This window comes from Rhineura floridana, chromosome 14, assembly GCF_030035675.1.
Source record: "Rhineura floridana isolate rRhiFlo1 chromosome 14, rRhiFlo1.hap2, whole genome shotgun sequence".
In the NCBI taxonomy this organism is placed as follows: domain Eukaryota; kingdom Metazoa; phylum Chordata; class Lepidosauria; order Squamata; family Rhineuridae; genus Rhineura; species Rhineura floridana.
In genome coordinates this window covers 38,195,521-38,222,089 of record NC_084493.1, presented here as the reverse complement: position 1 = coordinate 38,222,089, position 26,569 = coordinate 38,195,521, and the positions used below count along the sequence as shown (strand labels likewise).

The 26,569-nt window shown below is 44.2% G+C and overlaps 1 protein-coding gene across 4 annotated transcripts in view; it reads right to left on the bottom strand.

Moving 5' to 3' along the window:
- Positions 1-7,191: 7,191 nt before the first annotated feature.
- The window catches only part of ALDH1A2 (aldehyde dehydrogenase 1 family member A2), a 94,764-nt gene continuing 75,386 nt past the window's right edge, over positions 7,192-26,569 (bottom strand). For all 4 annotated transcript variants that reach the window (XM_061595171.1, XM_061595174.1, XM_061595173.1 and 1 more), the window contains 6 exons: positions 19,419-19,521; positions 16,918-17,102; positions 13,653-13,817; positions 12,593-12,750; positions 12,426-12,500; positions 7,192-11,800 (listed from right to left, as the gene is read on the bottom strand). In XM_061595171.1, the coding sequence (XP_061451155.1) occupies positions 11,728-11,800; positions 12,426-12,500; positions 12,593-12,750; positions 13,653-13,817; positions 16,918-17,102; positions 19,419-19,521 (759 nt within the window). In that variant the 3' untranslated portion in view covers positions 7,192-11,727. The remainder of the gene's footprint in view (positions 11,801-12,425; positions 12,501-12,592; positions 12,751-13,652; positions 13,818-16,917; positions 17,103-19,418; positions 19,522-26,569) is intronic.

Here is a 26,569-nt window from a genome sequence, read left to right as displayed (position 1 = left end):
ACGAACTTTTCTCGATCCACTTTTTCTCCATGCCATGCATAATTTTATAGAGTTCTGTCATGTCACCTCTGACTTGCCTTTGCTCTAAACTAACAAGCCCCAAATGCTGCAGCCTCTCCTCATATGGGAGTCGCTCCATCCCCTAGATCATTCTGGTTGCCCTCCTCTGAGCCCGATCCAGCTCTGCAGTATCCTTTTTGAGGTGAGGCGACCAGAACTGTACACAGAATTCCAAATGTGGCCGCACCGTAGATTTATATAACGACATTATGATATTGGCAGTTTTATTTTCAGTCTCTTTCCTAATGATCCCTAGCATGGAGGGGATCTTGCCAAGCCGCCCCGAACCCTGGAGCCAGTGTTGCCTCAGGAGGCAAGTCCTCCCCGTGGTGGCGGGTCTCTCGCTCTCTCTCTCTCTGCCCCCACGTTGGGGCCCTCCTGCCTTTTGTCCAGAGGACCCAGACCCAGCCTCCCTTGGCAAGACAGGGATGTGCCTCTCTGTCCTGGGGGGGCTGGGCTGCTCTCACTGCTGCTGCTGGTGCTCCTTTGAAAGAGGCTGGCTGGGGACCAGCAATGACTAAATGTGGGTGGGAGGAGGCTTAAAAACCCACAGCTTGCCTCTAGACTCTTCTCGCATGGGTTTTTGGCCCTCCCAGCTGTGTGCCTGGGTGGGGCAGCAACAAATGGCCCTAGCCTTTGTTTTCAAAGTGCCAATTTGGGAAGACTAATTGCCCTTTGAGCTTTGCAACCTGCCTTTTTCAAATCGGGGGCTGGGCTCCTGGATCTTAGAAAAGCAATCCCCATGACTGCTGGACTACCTACAGCATCCAAGACCCTTTCACTTTGCTTCTGTCAATGAGATCAGTGAGATCCTTCAACGACATCTCTCTCGTCACACGGCTTGGTGGCCTTCCAGGTCTCCAAGGGGTGCAAACAAGCAGGACATTCAGGGGGAAAACGTCAACTGGGATCAAGCACTGGGTGTCATGAGAAGAGCCTGGCTGCTGGATCAAGCTGACGGGGGGCCCTCTACTCCAGCTTTCTGTTCTCAGAGGGGCCAACCAAATGCCCCCAAGGGACGCCCTGCCTGGCAAGCCCTCGGGCAGTTGCACTCTCCTTCCCTCTTGCAATCCCGAGAGACGGCATAGCTAGCCATCACAACTGGTCGCCAGTGACAGCGTCCTCCTCCTCCTCCTCCATGAGTGTGTCAAGAAATGCAATACAGGCATCCAACAAGCTCAGGAGATGCAATTTCACAAGCAGATACAGCTTCATGCCGTAGTCCTCATTTTCAATGGGAAAAAAGCAGAAGACTTTCCTGGGCGTAAGCACCATTGGACATGATGGGACTTATTTCTGAGTGAACATTCATAGGGTTCTGCTGTAGGTTTATGCACCAGCACATGCTTGCACTCAGCCCTTATGATCCAGACCTCTCCTCTTCTTCTACCTCTGTAGTCTCCCTCCTCATTCTAGTCTAAATTTAGATGCTCATTGGGGGCGCAGCTATAATTTTTTCTCATCTTCACTTATTATTTTCTATGTTCTGCTGGTGAAAGAGAGAGACACTTAATTCCACGGTGCCCTTAAAGGTTATGTTTTGGGCAGGGCCGACCCTCCTTCAGGTAGAGTGAGGCGACAAACATTAAAACAAACTGAGCTTGAATCCTGGCAAGATGGAGGCACTGTGGGTGAGGGGTTCCTGTGTCCGAGCAATTGGTCAATTGCCTGCCCTGGACAGGGTTGTGCTCCACCTGAAGGAGCGGGTACGCAGCCTGGGAGTGTTTCTGGATCAATCTCTCTCGCTGGAGATGCTGTGGTCCCAGGTAGCCTCAGTGGCTGGAAGTACCTGGTGAGACAACTACGGCCATTCCTGGACCAGGAGAGCTTGGCCACAGTAGTTCCGGCCCTGGTGGCTTCAAGACTGGATTGCTGCAGTGCGCTCTGTGTGTGGGGGGGCTTCTCTTGCGCTTGGCCCGGAAACAGCACTTAGTGCAGAATGCTGCAGCCAGATTGCTGATGGGAGTGAGACCCTGTCAGCATGTCACACTTCTGCTCAGAGATCTGCACTAGTTGCCCATTTCTTACCAGGCCATGTTCCCATGTTCAAGGTGTTGTTATTGGTATATCAAGCCCCTAACAGCTTGGGGTTGGTTTACTTGATGGATTGCTTTACCCCATGTGTGCCCACTCAAGCACTTCAATCTGTGGAACAGGCAGTGTTGGAGGTGCCACATAATACTCACACTTGTAAGAAACTGGTAGACTACGGAAATGTGGTGGACTCAAAATATTTTAACGTCAGCGAATCTTTTGACAAAGTGCCCACGATATTCTGATTAGCAAGCTAGTTAATCTGGGCTGGATGGAACAACTATCAGGTGGATCCACAGTTGGCTCCAGAAACAAACACAGCCCCTCCTAGAAATTCCTGACTTGAGTGGTGGTGATAACTTTCTCCTACAGAAAGTGAAGGAAGGAACTAGAGGATCGGCTATCTTTGACTTGATTCTAACCAACAGAGATGACTTGGTAGATGAAGTGGCAATTACTGGAACTCTGGGGGAAAGTGACCACATTATACTTGAGTCCTTGATTTCAAAGGAGCAAAAATGGAGAGTAGCCATTCACGTACCCTGGACTTCAGGAAAGCCACTTTCAATGAACTCAGAACAATGGTAAGTAAGGTCCTATGGCAATCGACCATAATGAGAAAAGTAGTCCAAGATGGGTGGGAGTTTCTAAAAAGGAAATACTAATGGCAAACAATTCCGTCAAGGAGAAGAAAAGGGAAGACAGCAGAAGAAGCCAATGTGGCTTCACAGAAAGGTTAGAGATGATCTGAAAACAAAAAAGGACACATACAGAAAGTGGAAGGGAGGCCAGGCCACAAAGGAAGAGTACAGAGAAGTAGCACAGAATTGCAGGGATGGCGTCAGGAAGGCGAAAGCTGAGAATGAGCTGAGGTTAGCGAGAGATGCTAAAAGCAATGAAAAAGTTTTCTTCAGGTACATCCGTAGTAAAAGACAGAGAAAAGAAATGGTGATACAGCTACTCAACGAGGATGGCAAATTGATAACAGATGACAAAGAAAAGGCAGAAGTGCTCAATTCCTACTTTGGATCTTCTCCCCAAAGAGGGCCTATGATGCTCCTGAGAAACATGAAGTTGAAGGGGCAGGATTGCAACTTGAGATTGATAGACACACGGTCAAGGAATACCTAATAGAACAGAGTTCAAATTTCCAGGGCCCAATATAGGGTATTGAACTGGCTGAAGAACGCTCAGAAACACTGTCTATTGTAGAGGTGGATGTAGTGCTGGATGACTGCAGGAGAGCTAATGTTGTCCCTATCTCCAAAAAGGGCAAAAAGGAGGAACCGGGGAACTACAGACCAGTCAGCGTGACATCAATCCCTGGGAAAATTCTGCAGCAGATTATAAAGCAGTCAATCTGTAAGCACTTCAAAAACAATGCAGTGATTACTGGAAACCAACATGGATTTATCGAGAACAAATCCTGGCAGACTAATCTTATCTCATTTTTTAATTGGGTGACCTCCTTGGTACACTGCGGGAATGCTGTGGACATAATATATCTCGACTTAAGCAAAGCCTTTGACAGTGCCCCATGATATTCTGATTAGCAAGCTAGCTAAATGTGGGCTGGATGGAATACCTATCAGGTGAATCCACAGTTGGCTCCAGAATTGTACTCAAAGAGTGCTTATGAATGGTTCCTTCGCAAACTGGGGAGAGGTAATGAGTGAGGTACCACAGGGCTCAGTCCTGGGCCCAGCGTTCTTCAACATTTTCATTAATGACTTGGAAGAGGAGGTGCAGGGAATGCTTATCAAATTTGCAGATGATACAAAATTGGGAGGGGAAGCTAATACCCTGGAAGACAGACACAAAATTCAAAGGGATCATGATAGGCTGCAGCATTGGGCTGCAAACAACAGAATGAAATTCAACAGGGATAAGTGCAAAGTTCTACACCTAGGAAAAAGAAACCAAATGCACAGTTATGAGATGGGGGATACTTGGCTCAGCAATACGACATGCGAGAAGGATCTCGGGTTTGTTGTTGATCGCAAGCTGAATATGAGCCAACAGTGTGATGTGGCTGCAAAAAAGGCAAATGCTATTTTAGGCTGCATTAACGGAAGTATACTTTCCAAATCTCGTGAAATATTGGTTCCCCTCTATTTGGCACTGGTTAGGCCTCATCCTGAGTAGCTCTTCTACTCAGTAGCTCTTCTTATGTTCTTATGTTCTTAGTGCATCCAGTTCTGGACACCACACTTTCAGAAGGATAGTTTCCAATTCACATAAAGTATTAATTCCCTTCTGTTCAGCACTGGTTAGGCCTCACCTGGACAGCACACTTTAAGAAAGATGCAGATAAACTAGAACAGGTTCAGAGGAGGGCAACGAAGATGATCAGGGGACTGGCAGCAAAGCCCTATGAGGAGAGACTGAAAGAACTGGGCATGTTTAGCTTTGAGAAGACTGAGGGAGATATGATAGCACTCTTCAAATTCTTGAAAGGTTGTCACACAGAGGAGGACGAGGATCTCTTCTCGATTGTCCCAGAGTGCAGGACATGGAATAATAGGCTCAAGTTACAGGAAGCCAGATTTCAACTGAACATCAGGAGAAACTTCCAAAGTGTTACAGCAGCATGACAATGGAACCAATGACCTACGGAGCTCTCCTACACTGGAGGCATTCAAGAGGCAGCTGGACAGCCACCTGTTGGAGATGCTTTAAGTTGGATTCCTGCATTGAGCAGAGGGTTGGAGTTGATGGCCTCATAGGCCCCTTCTAACTCTATTTTATGATTCTATGAAACTTATTTTAGTGTGGCAGCACCTACACTTTGGAACTCCCTAACTATTGACATCAGGCAGGTGCCTGCTCTGTACTTTTTCAGCACCTGCTTAAAACGTTCCCGTTTAGATATGTAGGTGTTGGTGGGTCTTAATCTCTTTTTAGTTTACTACTGTTTTAGTCATTTTTCAAAAATGTTTTAATTACTTGTTTGTAACTTTTTAATGATAATTTTAATGTTTCTTAGGGGTTTGTTTCCTAAAATTAAGCTCAATGTTTAATTTGGGAGCAAAGTACGATTCTTGCCCGTGTTTTAGGACCAACTCGTTTTCATAGAATCATAGAATAGTAGAGTTGGAAGGGGCCTATAAGGCCATCAAGCCCAACCCCCTGCTCAATGCAGGCATCCAAATCAAAGCATTCCCGACAGATGGCTGTCCAGCTGCTTCTTAAATGCCTCCAGTGTTGGAGAGCTCCGTAGGTCATTGGTTCCATTGTCATACTGTTCTAACAGTTTGGAAGTTTATCCTGATGTTCAGAACACATGCTTTGCATGCAAAACATCCCAGTTTCAGGCCCAGGTATCTGCTGGTAGGGTTGCGGGGAAGCAATGCTGCCCCAAAGCCTGGAGAGCCACTGCCAGCCACCTCAGCACTGTCACTGATGTCCAGGAGGGATTTGATGGCACCCCGGAAATTTAGGCTATGTAGATGCACCATGCATGTAAAGCACATGGCTTCCCCCGCAAGAATTTTGGGAGCTGTAGTTTACCTCTCACAGAACCACAGTTCCCAGCACCCTTAACAAACTACAGTTCCCAGGATTCTTGGGGGTGGGGGGAAGGCATGTGCTTTACATGGTATATGCAGCCTTAGGCTTGTGCAATACAAGTGGATTAAAGTGCTCCAGTGCCACAAATCCATTAAAGCAACTGACAGTGGACTTTTGCAGTTAGGAAAGTGACAGGGAAGTGAAGTAAAAGGTGTGGGATAATGACTGATTGATGTGAAGATGTATACCTTTCATGCAAACTAATCAGGATGGATGCTCAATAAGGAGCAGACCCCATCCCTGAACCTCTGCAGTAGCTTTTTCTTCTTCTTCAAACCTCTGCAGTAGCTTTGAGTATGATGAATGCTCAACAGGCAGGTCATCCGGAGGAGCCTCTAGCTGAACGCAAGGCAGCTTCCAGTGCTTCTAATGTGGGGGGTGGGGGAGGAAGAGAAGTGGTTCTGTGGCAGGGAGAGGGTGGGAGGCAGCGGAGGTTCTAGTGTATTTAAAGAAACCAGGGCACAAGATTGGGGGGGGGGCAGAAGAGAGTTGCAGGGATTGTGTCAGACACCAATTTCCTGAAAATCTCCACAGCAATGGAGAGTGGGGAGAACTGCATTTCCCCAGGGAGGAATGAATGGTAGAAATATGCCCTATCCATACAACAGAAGCACACCCTCAAGGGGAGTCAGGGGGCACCAGATAAATCATATCTGTGCAGCTGTGGCCTTAGAAGCAGATCAGCTGGAAATGGGCTTGAGAGCCAAGGGCAGCACCGGGCATCTAGGGCCAACGTACTTGGACGTAGCTGCCAGCTGATTTTAAGGACCCCTTCTAGCACACGTGCTTAGGATCTGCAGCTTAAAAGAGCCAGGTGGTGTCTCTTCTGCAAGTGATCTGGGTGTTAACTTCATCATATCTGTGACTCATCTGGAGAGGAAATAAAAATCATCACTTCTTAAAACTTTATCCAAGACTCCCTCTGAGAAGCAAGAGTTTGCCTGGGCACCCTGTGGAGGCCGATGATTTCAGACTTTCACTGATAGCTAAATTTCATGGCCACAGGATGGGTGAGGATGAACTTTGCCTCTGACCTGGATCTACAATTCAGACTTTTCTTTTTAAGAAGAAAGGAATGCAGCTGCAATAATATTCAAGAAATAAAAATCTGCCTCTTTTCTCTCTGTATTCATTTTGCAAAGGAAAATACGGCTACCGAGGAGGCCTTGCCTCAGTCTGTGCAGAAGAGAGATGTGCAGAGCGGAGACCCACCATCAGGAAACAACAACAGGGTTCACCTTGGAAGCCCTTCAGTGGAAAACGCCATAGAAAATACTTTAATCACCTGTTTTGCCTCTGATCTTTATAAGTATATACAGGGTTAAAAATGGTAGTAAGTAACTTCCAAGATTGATGAGAGATGGTCTGTCGCAACAACATCTTGATGTACTGGGCAACCCAAAAGAGGAATTTGACTTACTTGTGTATCTTGAGGGTGGTGGGAAAAAATGGCAGCTTCAATTATTACCTGAATTTATTTGAAATAACACATAAACAATAGACAAGTCACATATAATACAGAGGACTACATAGTATAAATGCTTATTGCTAGCATGGATTTCTTCAAAACGTTTGTAACAGAAAAAGAAGTAAAAATTCTCCTTTCACAATGAATATTGGAGATAAGAAAATTAATCTCTTAAAGCATTTTTTAAAAACAAAACAAACCTCTGACATAACGCTACAGGAGGTGTATGCAGTATGCCATTCTCACTGCACAGCTCAGGCATAGCTTGCAAATGGATTTCTGCTTTCAGAAAAAAACAGCTTGTATTATGCATCTAGCAAAAAAATATATATATTTATACATATATGGAGACAAACAGGGGTGACATAAATATAAAACTTGGGGTCAGGAAGCAGAGGGTGGGGGACCTGTGAGAGGACAGATGGCGAGAGATACTGAGGTCAACAGAGAGTGTGAGAAGGCCAGTGGGAGGTTCTCCTGTGCAAGCCCCATTGAAATGACTGAGTTGTGCAAGAGCACAATTGCACAACTCACACTCATTTCAGTGGGCTTGCAAAGGGGAACTTCCTGGCAGGTTGAGCTCCAGGCTATTAGAGGGAAGAGGAGCCTTTTTCATTTAATGCCTCAGGTTCCAAACTGCTTTGGGCCAGCCAAAGGCTGAGCATGCTTGAAAGGGATCCTTGTCCCGAAGGAACACCCTGCTGCGCTGGTCTCCCTTTTCCCCAAGATCTCACATCTTCTTTTAATGTTGCAACACTCAGATTCCTTATTGACTACCTCGCTCAACCCCTTCAGCCTAGAGGTGGACTGACATTTTAAGAGGCCAGAATTTCTGTCTGAGTTCAGAGTTTCTGACACAAAGTGATTCGTTTTGGGAGCTCCATATTTAAACAAGCATAGACAGCTGAGTACACACAGCTGTCTTTCAAAAATCAAAACAAAACCCTCCACCAACCTCTCAGAAATGCAACTTGTGCATTTGGGTTTCAGCTGCCTCTGGACACAGCCCGTTGGGACATTCTGTGCTTTGGCGCAACTCCTGGAGAATCATGTCCAAAAACTGCTGACATTTCTGTTTTGCAATTGACCACTACATTTCATATGTCTAGTCTAGACATGATTTTGTCAGATGTGGGATGTTCTGATAGGGATATCTAAGCAAGATCTACTTTTGATTAATTAAAGAGCATGAACCCTCTATCTTTCATCCAGGACAAAGAACTTTTGAAACAGCACTGACTAAGTAAAAACATACATTTCCTTCTCAGGGTGTAAATCAGGAACCACCGACAAGGTGTCTGTGGGCTCAGTGGGGTCTCTAAGCTTCCCACTCTCTGGTGAGGGTGGTTACCTTTTTCTCTGAAAAGTACAGAAAGCTGAAGGAGGAAGATGGAAGAGTGACACTCTTCCCCCATTTCCTCTTTCAGCTCTGTGTGCTTTTCAAGGCTCACGTTAATTCTACCAGGTCTGTGACCAGGAGGGCTGGCCCCCACAGCACTCCCTTGAAAATCCAAATGTGCTTGTGGGCCTAAAACGTTTGGCAACTCCTGGTTTAAATTACAGCCGCTTGATTATGTTGGAATGAGACAACTCTTGCAGCTAGTTACCTGAACCAGTTGGGGGGGGGTGCTAGACAGAAACAGCAATGTTTGTGTTCCTCTCGCTGGCTATCTTGTCACCTTGTTTGCTTGTTGGAGCATCTTCCTGCTTGTTCTCAGACCACACGTCTCCTCTCTTTTGTTCTCTCCCTCAGTGGTGTGAGGATGTCTCTGTCTCTGCTCTCACTCAGAGATGGATATGTATGTTAGTAATGACTAAACCTAGTTTTTTCTTTCTCACCTTTACCACAGACTGATTTGTTGCAACTGCTGTGTAAGCTGCAGACTTCCCATAGATTCAATCAGCTGATGAACAGCATCAACAGTGTGGTGTAGTGGTTAGAGTGCTGGACTTGGAACAGAGAAAAACTGATTCCGTGGCCCCTGTAGGGAAGTTTTGGCCAGCCCAGAAATGCTGTGAAGCAAGTCCTTGGAGCAGTGAAGTTGCATCTGTCTACCTCAGCCTTGCCCTCAAGCCCTGGAACTGCTTTCCTACCACACACATTTCCAGGGCTTTCTGGCTGGCTGGCCTCCCTCCCTCTCCAGCTGCGAAGAGCAACAGGCTCTCTCCCAGAGCTCGCTTTGAGGCAGCTCCTCAAGCAAACGGGTAAGACTGCCAGGTGCACTGGGGAGAAGTTGGAGAGAGCCCGTGCTGGCATTGCACCTGGCGGGCCATGGAGGCCCTTGGCTTGGCGGACACCTCCTCTGAGACCCCTGAGTGGACTGTGCCACTGCAGACGATAGGCTGGGGCACCCGTTTGGGATGCTCCTTCATGGGCACACAGCACCCTGCAAGTAAATGATGCACATTAGGGAGAACAACTCTAGCCCACTTTGTTCCCTGTGGTGCTCGTTTTCTCTCTGCAGGGACATTTTTCATATAAGGGAGCAATTCAGATCTGTGGACTCCCTCCTGCTGGACCAGAGGTGGTACAGTCCACCTCTCAGCTCAGAAGCCCGCCTTCCTATGCCCACCGCATTCTGCTGCGTACTCCGGGGGTGTGTGTAGTGGCTGGCGCTCTTCAGGGGAAAGCTCTCTCCAAGCCTCTGGTGCTGTTGACACCGGGGAGGAGAGGGTTAGACAGCCCTCGGTGTCAGATGTGGGTGAGTCAGTAGGTAGGACCAACATGGCTGCCTGTCTCTGGGTTCAGCCAGTGCGCCGGAGCTGGCACTTGAACTTAGTGGGCCAACAATTAGAAGGGTGGGTGAGAATCCATGCTCATGGATCCTGCATCCCTGGGGGAACTGAAGCCACACCATCCCCATGGACTGTAGGAACTGCTGAGACTGATGCCCATCTGGAAGCACCCCCTTCTGCCGGAGCCACGTGCAAGGGGAGCGACACTCCAAGGCGGCCACTGACAGGCCTGTTAGGAAAGCAGGGTGACCCAGAGGCAGCCCCTCCGCCTCCTTCGTTCCCAAGAGGTGGGCTGGAAAGTGAACTTGGCATCGGTGTGGTTAAAAGTAGCCACAGCAAACCAAGGGATTGCCTCCTTGCTCCGCTTTTTCTTTTTATCACTGCCAAGTTGATCTTCTAACTCTATCCACAAAAGATGCTTTGCACTTTCTTGGGTCAGACCGTTCTTCGGCTGAGCTGCGCCCTTGTTTTTTGCAAGGCCCAAGTCAAGGACGAAAGCCACAGAGCTGCTGCTGGGCCTTCCAGGTCGCTTGCCCCTACGCGGCTCTTTTTAAATGAAATCGGGGCAGACAGACATGTAAAAAAGGCAGAGAAGCAGCAGAGGAGGGCTCCTTGTGCCAGGCGCCAAATCTGCAACAGTCATTTCAGACATGATGCAAGCCCTTTTCTCACATGGTCTCTGGGTTAAGGCACCAGATGGTGTGATAGCATTGTGCTGTGTGCCTCCCGGCCGCTCCCACGGATGGACAGTGACAAAGGGGGGCAGAGCTATGCACAGCATGAGGACGTCACACGTCACATGGTGAGGAAGAGGGGCACAGGCCAGAGGAGGAAAGGCCGGCAGCCACCCTTTGCCTTTCAAGCCATTTAGGGCTGCTGCCCTCAACGGGAGCAGCTATGAGGCTGCAGGTAATTTGTCCATCTGAATACTGCCAACCCCGCAGTGAACAAACCCTGCACAGGAATTGGGATACAGGCGGTTCATTTCCAGTTGTACAGCTCCTGCCACAGGATTCTGGGCACACCTTTCGCCTGCATGCTCTCCGTCATCAGCTGCAATGCCGATCGCACAGATCCAGACTGCAGCTGAAGAGGCTGAGCTCTGGGAATCTGCCCCTACAAAACTCCCCTTGGAAGCAGCTTGCAGAGGTTGGTCCTTCCCTGTCACCCGACTCCTGCCTTCTCTTCTAGGAGAGGATGCATAAGCACAGCTGTTCTTCGAGGGGGATGGGGTGTGGGTGCTGTGCACTGCCGGCGGGTTAGATCATGCATCAAAATTCGGAAAGGGGAAATGCTTTCCTTACAAAGGAAACCTGCAGCCACAGAGAGAATTCAAGACTGTACCGTAGTTGTAGCTGCGGAAGAAGCACTATGTTTTTGCAAGTTTCCCTGAAATGAGGTGATCTAGAAACTTCAGCATGATGCCTTCAAGAACCCCCCATTACAATACCCACTTACAAGGCCCATGTCCAGTTCTTTAGGCTGATATTTCTGCTATGTGGCATCTGGTATGTGGCTGCTTGCACCCAGCATGCAAGAGTAGAACAAATCAAAGCCATCATTGTTGGGAAGGGCAGTTAAAAACAGGTTTTCTTTTCAGGAAAAGGACTATGCAAGAATATAAGGTGTATACTAGGAACATTTCTGAACCGTTTTTTTGACTGTACTATGTTAAAGGAGTTGTTTGTGGCCAGCAATGGGGCAGGTGGTGGCGGGGGGGGGCATCAAGGTGATGTTTGCAATGCTTTTTTTTTTTAATTATCTGCCTCATTTTTAAAAAATTCCTGAGTGCTGGTCTCCATAAAGGAATGCAGAGGGTCACTTGATGTGCTGCAATGTTCAGCACATTCTTTGTTTTCTTACGAATTCTTCTGAGGAACCTTTATAGTCACAGTCTTCACTTCAGAATATTCCCGCAGTCCACACTCTCCCCTAGAAAAATGAAACATGGAAGATTTGCAGCTAAACATCTTTCTCTTTATACATATACCTCACACAGAAGTTTATCAGAGTTAGGAGGAACAGTGACAGACAGACCTGACCTGCATGAGCCCTGCTGATAATGAATGGGACGGGCCCAAGAAGAGCATCATGGTAGCGCTTTTGCATCCATTTCACAGGGCAGTGTTCCTCTGCCACATGTTCCATGTGAATTGGGGGCAGATGCATTTTGCTTTTTCCATCTCAGGCATCAGGCCCCAATTGATCTTGGCAAAAACTATTGTTTTAGCCAAAATTGGGGAGTTATTTCCCCAGAAAGGAAATGCGGGCACAGTTTGTTCCCCTCATCCAAACCCCCCCACAAATGTCTAGCATCAGGCACTGTAAAAAGTCACTTTTCCTGTGCATCCAGATAATGGCCATAAGCCAGGGGTGGGCAACCTGCAGGGGCCCTCCAGATGTTGCTGGACTCTAGCTGCCACCACCTCTGACCCTTGGCTGAGGCTGATGGGAGTTGGAGTCCAATCTCATCTGGGGGGCCACCAGTTCCTAGTCCAGTGGAAGTGCCCCTTTGATAGGAACCACCACAGAAACTCTCAGCAGAAGTGTTGCTTACATTTCTCTCCCGTTGCCGGACATTTTGAATCCTCCGAAAGGACTCTGGGCATTCAAGGCATTGTAACAATTTATCCTGTCCAAGGAAGAAAGGGAAAGTATCAATTACAAAGTCTCCATGTTACCTCCACCCTAAAAACACCATCTGGGCTCAACCCCAGTCCTTACCAGACTGTCCCTGCTTGCATTGCTGAGGAAACAGTCAAGGCCTTGTTGATGTCATTGGTGAAAACAGCAGCGACCAGCCCAAAGTCTGAATTGTTGGCTCGTTCAATAACTTCATCCATGGTTTTAAATCGCAAGATTTCTTGAACGGGCCCAAAGATCTGCAACGGAAATGAAATGGAACGGAGATCTAGCAAAGCAGTCCGGCCTGAGCTGTCCTTTTTTGCTTCTTGCTGTTTCCACCGTCTCACTCCTCAATAGCATCCAGGGCTCTTGTGGCACCAAGTGGCTCCCCCACCCCAGGGTCTCTTTGCAGGGTATGCATCTTAGTTTTCCCTCAAGGGGGAGCAGTTTTCACCAAGGAACAGGCAATGGGGGAAAGGGTTGACTCATCTCCCCTAGTAGATGGTCTTGATCCAAACCAGACCCTCCTCCTTTGCTTGCAGCTACTGTTTGCTGCGTTGTGGCATGAAAGTTTTTGTCTGAAACAGGGGTAGACTCTTTTTTATGCTAAACTATTGCTAGATCTTTATGCACATTTCTGCTCATTTAATTGCTTGTGATTAATTGATTAAATTAACCTTGCAAAACAAGACAACTAAGTTTAATGCAATCAGGTGGCAACTTGGGAGCCCTCAGCACAGTGCTACCAATGCCCCCCAACACACCCACAAATATGGCCACCCTTTTCACAACCCTACTTACTACCCTCCTCACCAGATTGCATTTTAGCAGTGAGTGGATGGCAGTGCCGCTTTGGAACAAGATTCAAGCCTGGATCTATGGGCATTGCAATTAAAATGGTGGGCAGCTACTGTGGATGGAAACCGAGCTTGGATCCTGTTTTGAACTCGGTGCCACACCACCACCCACCCACTGCTAAATCAGCTTCCCAGTGGCCCAGCAAGGAGGGTTGGGCCAATGGGAGCTCTTCTGAGCTCCTGGGACCCTCGACCATCCCAGCACCAGACCTGACAGAGGGGCACGCTGGATAGGGCTCTTTGGCAGCCTCTGACAAGGTCCTTGTTCCAGAGGGGGAAAAGAGGCAGAGAGGAACAAATACCTCTTCCTTGGCAATGCGCATATCATCTGTTACGTTGGAAAAGACTGTGGGCTCAATGAAGAATCCCTTCCTGCCAAGTCCTTTCCCTCCACATTCCAGCCTTGCGCCTTCAGCAATGCCACTCTGAATCAGCTCCAGGATCTTCTTGTATTGTTTCTTATCAATCTTGAAAGAGAGGAGGAGGAGAGAGGAAGAAAGAAAACATGAGCACAAGCAGGGCCCGGCTGCCAGATCAGACCAAGGGGGCCCATCTAGTCCAGCATCCTATCCTCACAGTGGCCATCCAGATGTCCATTATGGGAAGCCCACAACTGGGACGGGAGTGCAGCTTATGGTTCCCAGCCACTGATATTAAGAGGCATGCTTCCTCCTACGCTGGAAGCGGGACACAGCCATCATGGGATGGAAGGATCTGTTAATCTGGGTTCGTTTTGCATTTTCCAGTCTTAAATTCAGTTCTCCACAATTCTGAAAAAAATCGTCTTGATTTTAGTGCAAATTTCTCCTACTAACGCATTTTTGTATGCAGTTTTGATTAACATACACGTTTTTGCAAGGAATTTCTCCTAATCTAATTTATTTTCTATTTTATATGTCCCACCTTTTACATCCCACTTTCCTCCATGGAGATCAAGGTGGTTTACATGGATCTCCTCCCTCTCCATTTTGATCCTCACAATAACGCAGAGAGACGGTGACCGGCCCAAGAGCATCCAACAAACTTCATGGCTGAGTAGAGATTCAAACCCTGGTCTCCCAGGTCCTAGTGCAAAACTTTATACCACATTGGCATTTTCACCAATATATACATTTTATTCACACACCCCAAAATGAGGATTTTATTCACATTCCCCCCAATATGTGCATTTTTGTAAACATTGGTAGAACTGCACTGCAAAATTAAGGTCAGTGTAGGTTTGAAGGCTGGCTGTGTTTCGGTTCCCATATTGGAAAGGGCAAATCTGATCATTTCAGCTTTAAATGCGAACCAAATCAAGCTTCTCCCTCTCCCTACCAGTAGCCAATGATATTCTCCTCTATGCATTTGTCTAATCCCTTTTTAAAGCCATCCAAGTTGGTGGCCATCAAGACATCTTGTGGGGGCAAATTCCAGTTTAGCTACGAGCCAGGTCAAGGAGGCATTCCTTTCATCTGGCCTGAATCTCCCAACATTCAGCTGTGTCACATTCAATGTTCACAGGATCACTGGTTGTGGGCCACAAGTTGACCTGTAGAGCACCAACGGGGTCCTCCTCAGTTGCTTCATCTTTTTGCAGTGACTGCCTGCTCCCCCCAGGCGTCCTTCTTCTCAAACACTTGACAATCTAGACCAGCCCTTCCCAACCAGTGTGCCTCCAGATGTTGTTGGACCACAACTCCCATCAGCCTCAGCCAGCATTGCCAATGGCCAGGAAAGATGGGAATTGTGGTCCAACAACATCTGGAGGCACACTGGTTGGGAAAGGCTGCTCTAGACTGAAGATTACATTCCTTGCGTGGCTGCAGTTGGTCCCTAGTGCAGTTTTCACGTGATTTCACACACTTTATCTCCCTCTCTCTCCGTTGCTTCTTCTCTTTTTCTTTTGTTTCTTTCGCTTTTCAGTTTTGGTCCATGACAGCAAACTTGCAGGTAGGATTCTTTATCCTTTAAATATTTTGTACAGAGCCAGATGACTTGAGGTGCTCAGTTTTATTTAACTCCGTTAGAACATGTGCAGATTGCTTTCCCATATGCTCAAAGTGGTTTAGGAAAGATAAAAATCCAATATATGAAACACCAACATTGAAAAGTTAACAATAACACAACTTAACCAAGAAGAAAAACTGGCACTGGTGAAAAGTTCCAGCTCATTGCCTGTTTATAATGTACACTAACCAGAAAGGTCCTAACTAGTGATGCCACCAGAACTCATAATTGGTCAGTGAACAGAAGTCAAACTGGATGGGTTCGAAAACGATTGGATGCATACCAATCCCTGCAAGGTCTCTAGCGAACTGCAATATTCTCACAATTCAAACCGAGATTGATTCTAAGTGAACTGGTAGTTTGTGTGCATTCAGCACGACTAACCTGAGGGCTTCCGAAGTGGCAGCATTGTTGCCACTTGCCAAGATGTTGCAGGGTTGGGGGCAGGGAGGTGGGTCCGTGCTTCTCTTGTGGTTTTTGAAAAGTAATTGAAGCTGCCAACAAGTGGCTAGGGAGTGCTTGAGGCTCCCTCCCACTGTGTTTGTTGAAATCAATGTAAAGTAAGTCCCACTGTGAGCAGCAAGTCTTCTTGATAACATGCTGTCGCTCTCTGGGTGGGGGGCGGGGGATTTTACATCCTTAATGTAATTTGCACACCTTTTACATATTTTATGTTGAATTCCCTTTCAAACTCTAAGGGGGAACTAAACATAAAATACGTAAAATATACATAAAATACATTACCTACATAAAATTGTTTTGTTTTCATGTATTTTAAGATCTGTTTTTATGATGTTTTAAAGTGTTTTTAGTGCTTTGTTTGCCGCCCTGGGCTCCTGCTGGGAGGAAGGGTGGGATATAAATCAAACAATAAATAAATAAATAAAATTCCCCTGGAAAATGACAGCACAGCCTCACGAAGACTTGTTGCTCCCAGTGGGACTTGCAACATTGATGACAAATACCCATAAGATGGCAGAAGCCCTGTGGGGCAGCTAGCCACTCTTGGTCTGAAATTGCTTTTCAAAAAGAAGAGGAAAACAGAATATAGTTTTGGTTCTCTGAAAAGCGGTGGATGCTCGGCTACGATTATATTGCGAGTTTTGGTAAATAGTGAGAAAGTTAGGAGTTCAAGCAAGGCAAGTTCACCCATCTCTAGTCCTTAGCCTGCCATAATGTAATGTTTTGCATATTAATTCCTCAGCCTCAGGGCCACTCCTGAAAAAGCTTGCCCTGCCAGCAAAAGTGCCTGGCATTTTGAGATCTAATGAGACTGGGGTAAACCAATCCTCACAAAGTGTGTGCAAAGTTCTAAGACTTTTGGGGGGAGCCTTACCTATACAAGATGTCAGACGGCTTTATGCCCTCTCTTTCTTTTCCTTTTTTTACTGAAAAAAGAGCCTTGCCACTTCTTGCAGCAGTCTAGTGTTGACAAGCCTTTTTATTTTATTTTTTTAGTAAAGAAAGAAGAAAAGACTGTAGGTAAGGTCAGACTCTGCAAAAGATCTTGCAAGAGCTTGGCATGCGCTGGAGAGACGTATTTAGAATCAGAGCACTACATGCGTTCCCTTTAATTACCTGTGGTCCTTGTTCTGTGGTTGGGTCAAAAGGGCTCCCCACCACCCTCCTTTTGGCACGTTCAACACTCCTTTGCACAAACTCCTCGTAGACGGGCTCCTCCACGTAGACCCGGGAGCCAGCTGTGCAGCACTGGCCTTGGTTGAAAAAGACTCCTTGATGCGCCTGCTCCACCGCATAATCCACTGGAAAACCAAGAAAGCCACATGCTGAGGGATGTTTCCCCACATCTGTGGCTCTCGTGCCCACGTCACACACATTATTCCAAGCTGCAAATAATGCTGTACAACTTCAAAGCAAAAAACCAAAAAACACCATTGTTGGGGGTGGTGAGAAGACATTTCTCAGAGATCAAAACCTCCACACACGTTATTTGTGTATGTTGCTGTTTATTGGAGATGATTCATTCTGTTTTACGGAGGGATTCCTGTATGAACAGGGCAGACATCAAAAAGATTTCAAGGGCCCGAAGAGGATCAAAAGAAAAGCAGAAGGCACTCTGCAGGAGATGCTCCATTTTAGGTACGACAACAATGGATTAATTAATATTTTTGCCTGCACAATTCAGTCTGTGTAAGACCATAAAACCACGGGCCCACAACACAGAACTCAGCCTCTTACAGAAATGCAAACCCAGTAGCTGAGAATTAGCAGTCTTTGTCTAAATACAAGAATATAAGAACAGGCTGTTGGATCAGGCCCATCTAGTCAAGCATCCTGTTCTCATAGTGGGCCTAACAGATGACCCTGGGAAACCCGAAAGCAGGATCTGAGTAAAGCAGCACACTACCCACCTACAATTCCTAGCAAGTGCCGTTCAGAGGCAGTGGAGGTAGACCACAGCCATCACGTGGCTAGTAGCCACTGATATCCTTATCCTGCATGTATTCATCTAAGTCCTCTTTTAACGTAATCCAAGCTGGTGGCCATGATTGCCTCCTGCGAGCAAATCCCATAGTTTAACTATGTGTTGTATGAAAAAGTACTTTCTTTTGTCTGTCCTGAATCTTCCAGCATTCACCTTCACTGGATGTCCAGGAGTTCTAGTGTTATGAGAGAGAGAGAAAAACTTTTCTCTATTTTCTCCATGCCATACATGATTTTATACACTTCTATCACATTCCTATGGAAATAAACCAAGGCCTGCAGATGATTTACAATTAGGAGAGGATGAATCTGTCAGTTTCAGTTTCCAAGCAATAAGTTCAGTTCACCACAATTCCACATCAGCAATTTACCTATTTTTTATTTTTAATAATAATAATAATAATAATAATTTAATTTCTGTGTCGCCTATCTGGCCAATGGCCACTCTAGGCGACGTACATCTTTGTTTCAATAAAATACATCATAATAAAACAATACAACGATAAAACTATAAAACTATAAACAATGACAGTTCAGAGTACTAGGCAATTTATCATAGTGATTAACCCTCCCTGGAAGTCCCAAAGGCCTGTCTGAAAAGCCAGGTCTTCAAGGCCTGGCGGAATACATTCAGGGAAGGGGCATGCCGAAGATCATACGGGAGGGAGTTCCAGAGAGTGGGGGCCGCCACTGAGAATGCCCTCTCTCTCGTCCCCACCAACCTAGCTGTTTTAGTTGGTGGGACTGAGAGAAGGCCCTGTGTGGCTGATCTTGTGGGGCGGCATAATTGGTGGCGTTGGAGGCGCTCCATCAGATAAACTGGGCCGAGACCGTATAGGGATTTAAAGGTTAATACCAATACCTTGAATTGGGCCCGGAAAACAACTGGGAGCCAGTGCAGATCAAACAGCACTGGAGTAATATGCTCCCGGCGGCGACAGTTTGTAAGTAGTCGAGCCGCCGCATTTTGTATAAGTTGTAATTTCCGGACCATTTTCAAGGGTAGCCCCATGTAGAGCGCATTACAGTAATCCAAACGAGAGGTGACCAGGGCATGTACCACCAATGGGAGCTGGTGAACAGGAAGGTATGGTTGCAGTCTACGTATGAGGTGTAATTGATACCAAGCTGCCCGACTCACTGCCGAGATCTGAGCCTCCATGGACAGCTTGGAATCAAGAACAACCCCAAGGCTGCGGACCTGGTCCTTTAGGGGCAATCTCACCCCGTCGAACATCAAGTCAATATCTCCCAACCTTCCTCTGTCTCCCACGAGTAGCACCTCGGTCTTATCGGGATTCAGATTTTTAAAAAAACCGCAGAAAATTTGTCAGCATTTTATCCACATTTCTCCCAATATACACATTTTACATCTAATTTTGCCAGACAGACACGTTTTTGCAAAAGAATCACCAAATATATTTTTGTACTTTTTTTTTTTTACTAATGTAAGCATTTTTGTGTACACTTTCTCTAATGGACACATTTTTGTGTACATGATTTGCTTAGAGTGCATCACAAAATTCAGAAATGTGTGGATTTCGAAAGAGGGTGGATTGTTTCAGCAAGTGTGGATGAGGGAAGTTAGAATTAAAACACGAACCTAACAATGTGTCCCCCCAACCCTTACTTACAATCGGCGTCTGCAAAGATAATATTGGGGCTCTTCCCCCCCAGTTCCAGAGTCACCCTCTTCAAGTTACTTCTCCCAGCAGCTTCCTGGATCAGCTTGCCAACCTGAAAAGATGAAGGCAAAAGTGTTCAGATCATGCCAACACAGTCACACAGCTCACAGCAACAGTTGGCTCCATGCACTAGTGAGGTGCAGGTGAAGATATCATTTATTTATTTATTTATTTGTTTCATTTATAGACCGCCCATAGCGAATAGCTCTCTGGGCGGTGTACAAAAGGTTAAAATACAAAATATGACAATAAAATCAAGCTACACACAATAACGTTATAAACATTTAAACATTTAACAGTTAAAATGCCTGAATGAGGGGATATCTTATTAAATGTAACTCTGAATTAAAAAAAAAGAAACAACAGAAAATGCAATTAATTTTGGAAGAAATAAAACAAAAAGAGGAAGAATTGAAAAAGAATCCAACTAAAGTTTCTATTGTAAATCAAATCAAAATGTTACAGAAGCAAGTATCAATGCTGACAGTTAGAGAAATTGAAAGAAAACTAAATTTTGCTAAACAAAGGACTTTTGAATTTGCAAATAAACCTGGGAAATGGTTAGCATATAAATTAAGAAAAGAACGCCAAAAAAATATCATTTTAAAGATACAAGAAGGAGATGAGACGTTGACAGATAATGTAAAAATTAAAAAGATTTTTCATCAATATTATTCAACATTGTACAAATGTCAGGAAATTCCATCTGAAAAAATAGAAGAGTATATATCTAAACAGAATTTGCCTAAAATTACAGACTTTCAGAGACAAGCTATTAATGGTCCTATTACGTCAAGAGAGATATCTGAAGCTATAAACAAAATTAAATTAGGAAAGGCACCAGGACCAGATGGGTTATCTGCAATGTATTATAAATGTTTGGAGGAAGAACTCTTACTACCTTTACAGTCTACAATGAATCTTATTCTGCAAGAGGGAAAGATACCGGATAGTTGGAAAAATGCTAATATAACATTAATACCTAAAGAGGAGCAAGATTTAACTAAAACAAAAAATTATCGACCAGTATCTCTATTGAATAATGACTATAAAATTTTTACAATGATCTTGGCAGAAAGATTGAAAATAATATTGCAACAATTTATTCAGGAAGATCAATCAGGGTTTTTACCTAAAAGACAATTACGTGACAACGTCAGGAATGTCTTGAATGTCTTGGAATATTTAGAACAACGAAATGATAAACAAGCAGCTTTGATTTTTTTAGATGCTGAAAAAGCATTTGATAATTTGAATTGGAAATTTATGTTTCAGGTCTTGGAGCAAATGGATTTTGGAGACAATTTTATAAAATGGATTAGATCGATTTATACATCTCAGAAGGCTCAGATAATTGTTAACGGAGATTTAACGGATTCATGTGAAATACAAAAGGGTACAAGACAAGGATGTCCTTTATCTCCCCTTTTATTTATTCTGGTCTTAGAAGTGCTGCTTAGAGATATAAGGCAAGATAAAAGAATTTCGGGATTAAAGATAAAAAAAGAAGAATATAAATTGAGAGCATTTGCTGATGATTTGATAATTGTATTAGAAAATCCTTTGGAAGGAATTAATGTATTGATGGACAAATTAAAAGAATTTGGACCGTTAGCAGGATTTAAGATCAACAATCAAAAAACAAAGATGTTGGTGAAAAATTTAACTTTAAGGGAACAGAAAGAGTTAATGGACAAGACAGATTTTACAATAGAGAAAAAGTTGAAATATTTAGGTATCATTATGACAAATAAAAATTCAAAGTTGTTTCATAATAATTATGAAAAATTATGGACAGAGATTAAGAAAGACTTGCTAAGATGGGATAAACTACAACTGTCATTAATGGGTAGAATATCTGTGATAAAAATGAATGTATTACCGAGAATGATGTTTTTGTTTCAAACAATACCTGCAATATCCTCTGATTTACCTTTTAAACAATGGCAAAAAGATATCTCTAAATTTGTATGGCAAGGAAAAAAACCAAGAGTTAAATTTAAACTACTACAAGATGCCAAAGAAAGAGGAGGACTGGGATTACCAAATCTGAGACTTTATTTTGCTGCCTGCTGTCTAGTCTGGATAAAGGAATGGATTTTATTGAGGAATAAAAGACTATTGGATTTGGAGGGCCATAATTTGAAGTGGGGATGGCATGGATATCTATGGTATGACAAAGTAAAAGTAAATGTAGACTTTAACAATCATTTTATAAGACGTCCTCTGTTGAAAATATGGAATAGATATAAACCAAGGTTTTATTCGAAAATACCATTATGTGTCTCAAGTCAAGAAGCGTTTTATAGAAGAGAAATGGCTGGAAAAGAGAAATGGTTAACTTATCAAGAACTATTAGAAAATGTACATGGAGAATATACAATGAAAGAGAGAGAACAACTGACAACGGAAGGATATAGTTTTCAATGGTTTGCCTATTTACAATTGTTAGAAAGATATAAAATGGACAAGAAAATGTATGGGTTTGAAATAAGTAAATCTGATTTTGAAATAGGATTGTGTACAAATGATGAAAATATAATTGCGAAAATGTATAAACTCTTATTGAAAATGGATATGGAGGAAGAACAAGTAAAAGAGTGTATGGTAAAGTGGGCAAAAAATTTTGGTCATAACATACAAATGGATCAATGGGAAAATATGTGGAAAAAAGGTTTGAAATTTACACTATGCTATAATCTTAAAGAAAATTTTTATAAAATGATGTATCGTTGGTACATGACTCCAGAAAAGTTGTCAAAAATGTATAGTAATGTTTCTAATGTTTGTTGGAAATGTAAACAACAAGAAGGATCATTTTATCATATGTGGTGGTTATGTAAAAAGGCAAAATCATTTTGGGCACAGATAGGTAGGAAGATGCAAAAAATTCTAAAGATAAATATTCAGTCAAAACCAGAATTTTTTTTATTGGGTTTTATGGATAAACAAATAGAAAAGAAATATGGAAGAATAATATTATACATGATTACGGCAGCAAGATTATTATATGCACAAAAGTGGGAAATGGAATCAATACCAACAATGGAAGAATGGTTATTGAAATTAATGGACTTAGTAGAAATGGATAAATTGACATGTCTACTTAGAGAAAAATCGACAGATACATTTCTTAAGGAATGGAAGCCTCTCTTAGACTTTTTGTTGAAAGATCAAAATAAAATGATGATACTGGGATTTGACGATTAATTAAGATAGCCTATGGAGAAAAGGGACTCTGTATGTATACATTAAGGGACAGGTTTGATGTATATTATATACTTATAGCTGATCTGCGACAAATCGGAAGTCAACTATTTTATTTTCATTTTTTGTTGATGTATTGTTATGTTTTTTTGACTTTGTTTTGTTTGTTTTTGGAAAAATTTGAATAAAAATTATTAAAAAAACACACAAAAACCAGTTAAAATGCCTGGGAGCATAGCCAGGTCATAACCTGGCGCCGGAAAGACAGCAGCGTAGGCACCAGGCGTACATCTTTGGGGAGGCTGTTCCACAGTTCGGGGGCCACTACAACTGCTCTGACATACAAAAAAGACCACCCAAAGCAGGGGGCAGACAAGAGTGGATGCAGACATGTCAACAGGGGTGCTAAACAGGGTCTGAAGCCATCTAGGTCTATTTCCTCAAGGGCATGTCCATACAAACCACGCAATACAGGTGATGAACCTTTTGACTTTGCCATCTGGGTGGAAGCACCACTGTCGGCAGGCAAAGTCAGTGCTCTCCTGCTGGCACTTAAAGGCAGGACTGAGACATTTTGGCACTGGAGACAGAAAATTTAAATGGCACTCAGCTGCCAGACACACATAAATTAGCAAGCTGCAAAAAGCCTCCACGAAACCAAGCAGAGCTTGCAAGAGCCCTGTGCCCTTAAGGAGCTCCTGTTCATTGCCACAGCAAAACAGCACTGGACAGTTTGCCCAACCTGCTGTGGTCCACTCAAGCATCTTTAATGGGACACAAACCATTGCCTGAGGTGACCCCCCCCCACATCTGGCTTCCCTGTAGGCTCACCTGTGCATTTAATGTTACAGAAGATGCTGTAGTATAGAAGAGAATTAATGGAATGAATGGGCCTCTTCCAGCCCATATTTAGCTAGCTTGCTAATCAGAATATCATGGGGCACTTTGTCAAAAGCTCTGCTTAAGTCGAGATATATCATGTCCACAGCGTTCCCACAGTCTACCAGAGAGGTTACCCGATCAAAAAATGAGTTAAGATTAGTCTGGCAGGATTTGTTCTTGATAAATCCATGTTGGCTTCTGGTAATCACTGCATTGTTTTCAAGGTGCTTACAGACTAACAATTTAATAATCTGCTCCAGAATGTTCCCAGGGATTGATGTCAGGCTGACTGCTCTGTAGTTCGCAGATTCCCCCTTTCTGAAGACTGGGACTACATTAGTTCTCCTCCAGACATCTGGCACTTCGTCCATCTTCCACAATTTTGCAAAGATAATAGGGAGTGGTTCCGAGAGTTCTTCAGCCAGTTCCTTCAATACTCAAGGATGCAGTTCATCGGGCCCTGGAGATTTGTACTCGTTCAAAGTGATTAGGTGTTCCCTGACCGTTTGTCTATCAATCTCAAGCTGCAATCCTGCCCCTTCAACTTTGTATTTCCCAGGAGGGTCATAGACCCTCTTTTGGGAGAAGACTGAGCCAAAGTAGGAATTGAGCACTTCTGTCTTTTCTTTGTCATCTGTTATCATTTTGCCATCCTCATTGAGTAGCTGTGCCACCATTTCTTTTCTCTGTCTTTTACTATGGACATACCTGAAGAAAGCTTTTTTGTTGCTTTTGGCATCTCTCTCTAACCTCAGCTCATTCTCAGCTTTCGCCTTCCTGACAGCATCCCGGCAATTCCGTGATACCTGCCTGTACTCTTCCTTTGTGGCCTGGCCTTCTTTCCACTTCCTGTATGTGTCCTTTTTTGTTTTCAGATAAAAGAACGAAATATAAACCCAACCTACACAAATAGATAGCAATCCAGAATTTGGTTTGGGTATCCAGATACAAAAATATTGATACCAAAGTTAATAAAATAAATAAATAAAAATGTCCAACTTTAATCTCAAACAAATAGTAGACTATCTAATTATTTGTATGCCATATTTGGCTTGTCACAATATTGTTGGCTGTATTAGTTGACATTATGATATAGTAGCTTTTAGACATTTGATTTTATTTGTTGGTATTTTCCCTGTATTGTTTTCTATATATATATACTATTTGTTCAAGATTAAAGATGGGCATTTTTATTTATTTTATTGCAATCTTTTTTGTTTTCAGGTAATCTCTTAAGCTTTCTGTGGAGCCACGGTGGCTTCTCCTGCTGTCTTCCCCCTTTTTTCTTTGGTGGAATTGTTTCCCATTGTGCCTTTAGAATTTCCTCTTTTAGAAACTCCCACCCATCTTGGAGTCCTTTTCACATTAAGACTGCTTGCCATGCAACCTTATTTACCATTGTTCTAAGTTTATTAAAACTGGCTTTCCTGAAGTCCAGGGCACATCTATGGCTGCACTCAGCTTTTGCTTCCTTTAAGATCAAGAACTCAAGTACAACATGGTTACTTTCCCCCAGAGTACCTGTAACTGCCACTTCATCCACTAAGGCTGCAATCCAAAGCATGTCTATTCAGAAGTAAGCTCCATTGGGTTCAGTGGGATTTACTCTCAGGTACATGTGTTTTGGATTGCCGCCTAAGTCATCTCTATTGGTTAGAATCAAGTCAAGGATAGCTGATCCTCTAGTTGCTTCTTCCACTTTCTGTAGGAGAAAAGTTATCTCCAACACATGTCAGGAATTTATTGGAGGGGCCGTGTTTGGCAGAATTTGTCTCCCAACAGATACTGGGGTAATTGAAGTCCCCCATTAGTACTACATCATGCCTCCTCAAATGATGATGTAGATAGGATGCCATCATCAGGATTCACAGTCTCTTCTTCTGCAGTTACAGAATCCTCACTCTCCACAACTTGGCTTTTTGAAGTAGAAAGTAATAAAGGTTTGCTTGCAATTGACATTCATTGGGGCCTGCACAGAAAACCCTACTGACTCATACAAGTTCCCACTCTTTTTCTCTGGGGGCTCTTTTGCTGCTGGGTTAAGACAAAGCCTGTTTTTCCTAAATGAAGAAATTCATACTCTCTAAGCAGGCCACTCCTTTTGCATAGGAATTTGTAACTTTTTGAACTTTGTCACTTTCTAGAAGGCAGGAAGAGATTTTCCCACCCCCTTCTTATATCTCCCTGTGTCACCCCCTCTTCCTTCCACATATACCTTGAGTGTTAGAAAAAGACAGAAGTTTTAGCTCATTCAGACAGTTGTCATCATCATCACCACCACTACCATCATGCTGCAAGGTAAGGACCTTCCTTTGCTGAGTTTCCCATCATGCAGGTTGTGTACGCCCTCCTCCATCACTCGCTTGCTCTTCATCATACTCTCCATATTTCTCAGACCTTCCCTCACATGCAGAACCCCCAATAGCAGATGTCCCTAGGAGCCAATCAGCATGAAAAGGGAGTGTATCAACCACTGAGAAGATTCTGCTCAATGGCTGACTCACCTTTCACTCTGATTGGCTCCAATCAAAAGGAAAGGGCAAGGAAGCATGTTAGAAGACTCTTCTCAGTGGCTAACACACTCCCCTTTCTTGCTGATGGGCTCATAGGATGCTGGAGACATAGGGACCCTGCTGGGATCCTGCTCCCCAAAACATAAGGGCTCTACCACACACACACCCAGACCCTGAACAACTACACCCCTGGTTGATACTGATGCAAGCAGGGCAGGGCTGACTACCCTGGCAATCCAAAGAGACGCTCAGGGATGTTCTGTTTCGGGGGGGCAGGCAGAGTAGCAGCCTGCACAAGGAAAGGCAAGACCCAAAGTTCCTCTGTGACATGACAAGGGGACCTGGAGTGTGCATATCTTGGGCAGCAAAACTTCTTGGTTTGGACATATATGCAAACACCCTAGTACATTTGCCACCGTTACTATTGTCTGAAAATTCAACAGAAGAGATTTAGGTTTCTTGCCCTGATGCTGAAGTCTCTGTCTCCCCTGATCCCAC